This window comes from Ursus arctos, unplaced genomic scaffold (assembly GCF_023065955.2).
Source record: "Ursus arctos isolate Adak ecotype North America unplaced genomic scaffold, UrsArc2.0 scaffold_25, whole genome shotgun sequence".
In the NCBI taxonomy this organism is placed as follows: domain Eukaryota; kingdom Metazoa; phylum Chordata; class Mammalia; order Carnivora; family Ursidae; genus Ursus; species Ursus arctos.
In genome coordinates this window covers 308,911-315,178 of record NW_026622930.1, presented here as the reverse complement: position 1 = coordinate 315,178, position 6,268 = coordinate 308,911, and the positions used below count along the sequence as shown (strand labels likewise).

Here is a 6,268-nt window from a genome sequence, read left to right as displayed (position 1 = left end):
GTCTTGCATTTTTAAAAATCTAATCTGATACCCGGTGTCTTTTTATTGGAGCCTTTAGCCCATTTATATTCAGAGTTACTATTGAAAGATATGAATTTAGTGCCATTGTATTACCTGTAACGTCCCTGTTTCTGTGGATTGTCTTTTTCTTTCTGGTCTATGTGACTCTTTGGGTCTCTCTTGGCTTACAGAAGCCCCCTTAATATTTTTTGCAGGGGTGGCTTTGCGGTCACATATTCTTTCAGTTTCTGCTGATCCTGGAATCTCTTTATCTCTCTAACCATCTTGAATGACAGTCTTGCTGGATGAAGTATTGTCGGCTGCATGTTTTTCTCATTTAATATCCGATTATGTCTTGCCAGCCCTTTCTGTCTTGCCAAGTCTCTGTGGATAGTTCTGATGTTTTCTGATGTTCCTCCCACGTTTCATAAGAAATCTCTTCCCCATAGCTGGTATCAGGACACCTTCCTTCGCTCTAGGATTTGCAAGTTTCACTATTATATATCGGGTATTGATCTATTATTATTTATTTTGGGAGGGGTTCTCTCTGCCTCCTGGACTTGAATGCTTGTTTCCTTTCCCTGTTGAGGGAAGTTCTCAGGTATGATTTTCTCAAACATATAATCTAGTCCTTTCTGTCTCTCCACCACCTCAGGGATCCCAATTATTCTGACATTGGAATGCTTCATGGTGTCTTTGATCTCTCTAAGTCAATTTTCATGTGCTACTAGCTGCCTATACCTATTTTCCTTAGCTTCCTTCCTTTCTCTAAGCTTATTTTCTGGATCACTGACTCGTTCTTGTGCCTTATTTACCCTTGGTGTTAGAGTATCCAGTTTAGACTGCATCTCATTCATAGCATTTGTAAGTTCGCCCTGAGTAGATCTCATTTCTACTCTTAGAGATTCTATATTGTCACTAGTGCCTTTTTTAACCTTGGCTATTGACTTCATGATTGCTATCTTGATGTCTGTCTCTGATATCTTGTTTCTATTCATATCCATTAGTTCTGTGGAGAGGACATTGTCTCCAGTTCTTTTCTTGTTGAGAATTCCTCCTCCTTGTCATCTGTTGAGGGATGGTTGAGGGATGGACAGAGTCCAAAATATCAACCATGACCCAAGGAAAATGCACATTAGAAAAAATCTGAAGTGGGGAAAAGAAAGAATAAGAAACTAAGAAGGAAATGTAAAATTGTAGCCTGAAGTATAAGGCGAGTCATGAGGGAACACCTGGAGCTCCCTATATTATTTTCCCCTGGTGCTGGAGATTTACAGTCCTGTGGGAAATAATCTTGTCATTCACCTGTTCTTCCAGTCTGCCTTCTGGGGGAGGGGCCTGCCACTCAGCTTCTCAGCTGTCTTTGCCTTGGTGGAATTACCCCACCCCTTGTTGGGCCATCGGCTTAATTTCACTTGGTTGTCTGTGTGCCTCTTGTTCCCTGATGGCTTTCTGCTTCTTGTTAGTGGGTCAGAGCAAATATGGCCATGTGGGAATCTCTGACCTAGAGCCACAAGTTCCAGGTCCCCTTTCTTCAATAAATCCTTGAGGTTAAGCAGTATCCTCTTCTGTACATACCAAACTCTGTAGACTTGAACTATTCCTACCCATTGCAACTCTCCTGGGGGAGTTCCAGGGAGCTGTGATTGTCTCTGTGCTTTGTGATTTTGCACATGGGAGCACGTGTGGGCTTTCTCGTGGACCCTTTCCTGCAGCTCCCAGGTCACTGCTGGGTGCCACCCCAGTGTACTTTCAGACTGAACCACCCTGAGATCTGTTGCCCTGTTGTGGATGCAAGCCCTTTTCTATCTCCACTGGGATGTTAAACAGCCTCCACTTTCCAGTACTTTTCAGGACGAGGCGAGGCACTCTCCCAACCAGCCTGCCTAATGGATTATGGTGACCGGAGCTGAGAGTTCCTTCTGGGCTTGCTGACCATAACAAGTCTCCCCTCTACACTGCTTGGGCATTCTATCAGATCAGGCTCCCCCATTCTTGCTGAGCCTCCTGGGATCCTGAGACCTAATGATCCACTTACAATCCTGCCCTATTCATCCCCTGTACACTTTTCAGAAAGGAATGTCTCTCACTAGAGCAGGTTTCCAAAGGCCCTGATTTTTTCTGCTGGTGGCATATCACTTTCCAGTCGCCAGCTTATGGAGGCTCCATCTCCAGTCCATTTATATTCCAATATTTCCCCTGAGGATTCAAAGTTCGGCATCTCCTACCTTGCAAAAAACAGTAATTTTTCTGTTTCTGGAGGTCCAGACAATTATTCTTATATCCGAGGTGGAGTTTGTGTGTGTTCAGAATGGTTTGATAGATACATTTAAATTCGAGGCACCAGGTGATACAAGGTCCCCTACTCTGTGCCCATCTTGCCCACTTCTCCCAAAACAAGAACTTTGATGACACACCGCACCAGCTGGATTTCTGATATTTATTTAGGTCCTTTCTCTTTTCTTTTTGATTAGTCTAGACCGAGTTGCTCAATTTTATTGTCTTTTTTCTTTTCTTTTCTTTTTAGAATCAGCCCTTGGTTTTGTTTTATTTTATTGTTTATTTTATTACGTTATGTTAGTCACCATACAGTACATCATAGTTTTTGATGTAGTGTTCCATGAATCATTGTTTGCGCATAACACCCAGTGGTCCATTCAATACGTGCCCTCCTTAATACCCATCACCAGGCTAGCCCAGTCCCCACCACCTCCCTTCTAAAACCCTCAGTCTGTTTTCCAGAGTCCATAGTATCTCAAGGTTCATCTCACCCTCTCATTTCCCCGCTTCATTTTTCCCTTCCTTCTCCTAATGTCCTCCATGCTATTCCTTATATTCCAGATGTAAGTGATAATTGTCTTTCTCTGCTGGACTTATTTCACTTAGCATAATCCCCTCCAGTTTCTTTCATGTCATTGCAAATGATGGGTATTCATCCTTTCTGATGGATAAATAATACTCTATTGTATATATGGACCACATCTTCTTTATCCATTCATCTGTTGAAGGGCATCTCAGCTCCTTCCACAGTTTGGCTATTGTGGACATTGCTGCTAGGAACATGGGGTGCATATGGCCCTTCTCTTGACTATGTCTGTATCTTTGTGGTAAATACCTAGTAGTGCAATTGCTTGGTCACAGGGTAGCTCTATTTTTAACTTTTTAAGGAACCTCCATATTGTTTTCCAATGTGGCTGGAACAACTTGCATTCCCACCCACAGTGTAAGAGGGTTTCCCTTTCTCCATATCCTCTGCGCCATTTTTTTCTTGCCTTGCCGATTTTTGCCATTCTAACTAGTGTAATGTGGTATCTCAAGGTGGTTTTGATTTTAATTTCTCTGATGGCTAATGATGTTGAACATTGTGTCATGTGTCTGTTAGTCATTTGTTTGTCTTCTTTGGAGAAGTGTCTGCTCATGTCTCCTACCATTATTGACTGGATTTTTTGTTTTTTTGGTGTTGAGTTTGATAAGTCCTGGAGATCTTGGATATCAGCCATTTATCTGAAATGTCATCTGCAAATATCTTCTCCTATTCTCTGGGCTGCCCTTTAGTTTTGTTGGCTGCTTCCTTTGTAGTTCAGAAGCTTTTTAAAAAAGATTTTATTTATTTATTTGACAGAGTGACAGCCGGTGAGAGAGGGAACACAGCAGGGGGAGTGGGACAGGAAGAAGCAGGCTACCAGCCGAGGAGCCTGATGCGGAGCTCGATCCCAGGACGCCAGGATCCCTCCCTGAGCCGAAGGCAGTTGCTTAACGACGGAGCCACCCATACGCCCCTGTGCAGAAGCTTTTTATCTTGATGAAGTCCCAAAATTTCACTTTTGCTTGTTTCCCTTGCCTTTGGAGATGTGTTCTGAAAGAAGTTACTGTTGCTGATGTCGAAGAGGTAACTGCCTATATTCTCCTCAAAGATTTTGATGGATTCCTGGCTCACATTGATGTCTTTCATCCATTTTGAGTTTGTCTTTGTGTAGGGTGTAACGGAATGGTCCACTTTCATTCTTCTCTCTGTAGCTGTCCAGTTTTTCCAGCAACACTTAATGTAGAGACTAACTTTTTTCGATTGGATATTGTTTTCTTGATTTGTCCAAGATTAGTTGATCATAGATTTGAGGGTCTGTTTCTGGAGTCTCTTTTCTGATGCACTGATGTGTGTGTGTGTGTTTGTGCCAGTACCGTGCTGTCTTGGTGATCACAGCTTTGGAATATAGCTCGCAGTCAGGCAACGTGATGCTGCCAGCTTTGGCTTTCTTTTCCATCATTCCCTAGTCATTTTCGGGTCTTTTCTGGTTCCATACAAATTTCAGGATTGTTTGTTCCAGCTCTTTGAAATATGCCGATGTTATTTTATTAGAGCTGGCATTGAGAGTGTAAGTTCCTCTGTTCAGGATAGACATTTTAATAATGTTTAACCTTGGTTTCCCTTTTTTATAATAATTTTTATTATGTTATGTTAGTCACCATACACTATATTCTTAGTTTTTGATGTAGTGTTCCATGATTCATTTCTTGTGTATAACACTTTTTCTGATCTGTTGTGTTGTTTTTTTAGTTTTTATAACATTTATTTATATTTATTTCTTCTCCAACCTTTATTTCCTTCCTTCAGCTGTATTAGGCTTCAGTTGTACTTTCTCTAGGTCCTTCAGGTGTAAATTTAAGTTGCTTATCTCAGATTATTCTTGCTTCTTGAGTTCTTCCTGTATCTGTGTATTTCTGTTGTAGGACCACATTTCCTAGAGAAATCAGGTGAACGTGTTAAAGGTTTTATACCCTTGTGTAGTCAGTGTGTGTGGGTGTGCGTGCGTGTGTGTGTGCGAAAGAGAGAGAGAGAGAGAGAGAGAGAGAGCGAGAGAGAGAGAGAGAGAGAGATCTTCAGATTCTACATCCACACAACACCAGGAAGGTGTCCACTGCTTTCCCACGTTGTCACTAACATTGATGCTGTGATTTGGTTTACGACACTGACCCCCACCAAGACACATTCTGCACTTGCTTTGCATTGTCGATGCCTCTGTAGCCTCATGTCCAGCACGCACTTAATGCTGCTTCTAGGATGTTTGCACGTTGAGCTGGGTGGTCCTGTGATGCACAGTGAGTATAGCTGGGATTCCTGTGAAGGTTCAGATGTGAGCACCAGGATATTTGTAATTCATTGATATTTAGGGACAGGAATAACCATTGTGAGTGACTCTCTTTTTTGTGGTTTTTACTATATCTGCTTTCACGTTAGAAAAATTTTCTAAGTCAGAGAGTGAAGAGGTGAGCATAGAATCATGTGTCCAGAGAGGGTCCCTGGGGGCAACTGCTCTATGGAGAGGAAGCCCCAGAACCTGACAGGAAACCTGCCCACAACCTCCATCTGCAGCTGCTCCTGGGGCTTAAGGACAGAACTGGTGACTAGTGTGCACCCCCTGCTGGTCCAGATCCCCTTCTACAGTGAGGTTTGTGTCTGGGCTCACACTGATGTCCCCTCACTGTGTCACTTGCACAGTAATACACGGCCGTGTCTTCGGCTTTCAGGCTGTTCATCTGCAGGTACAGCGTGTTCTTGCCATTGTCTCTGGAGATGGTGAATCGGCCCTTCACGGAGTCTGCGTAGTATGTGCTACCACCACTACTGCTAATACTTGCGACCCACTGCAGCCCCTTCCCTGGAGCCTGGCGGACCCAGCTCATATCGTAACTACTGAAGGTGAATCCAGAGGCTGCACAGGAGAGTCTCAGGGACCCCCCAGGCTTCACCAGGTCTCCCCCAGACTCCACCAGCTGCACCTCACACTGGACACCTGCAAGCACAAGACATCCTGGTCAGGAAATAGTCACACACCCACTGTTTGTCTCCCTCAGATCCACTCACACACTCCATGTCTCTTGTTCAGCATGAGTTACCTTTTAAAAGAGCAACAAGGAAAACCCAGCCGAGCACCAAGTCCATGGTGAGCTCTCTGTGTTCTGTCCTGATTACTGATTGGAACACCTGGAAACCCTGGGGCTGGGGCTCCTCTCCCAGCTGCAGAGTCAGGGTTGGGCTGTTTTAATCAGCAGAGGGAGGGCCCTATTTGCATGACCTCTGACTATATATTCAGCTTGGGATCTATGCTAACATAGAGGCCAGTAACCAGAGCAGATGTGATTGTCTTTGTTTTGGCGGTGTTGACCACTTTTGAAAAAAAATATATAACTTTTCATTATGTAGCTTTCCAGTGTATGTACGTAGCCTCCTTGTGCGACTTCATTTGTACATACTCACACAAATCCTGCA

At 43.6% G+C, this 6,268-nt stretch overlaps 1 gene segment (V, D, J or C); it reads right to left on the bottom strand.

The window, feature by feature from the left end:
• Positions 1–5,403: 5,403 nt before the first annotated feature.
• On the bottom strand, positions 5,404–6,003 carry LOC125282244 (immunoglobulin heavy variable 3-23-like). The segment is given in 2 exon segments: positions 5,404–5,792; positions 5,896–6,003. Coding segments are annotated over 2 exon segments (435 nt in total).
• Between the last annotated feature and the right edge of the window lie 265 nt (positions 6,004–6,268).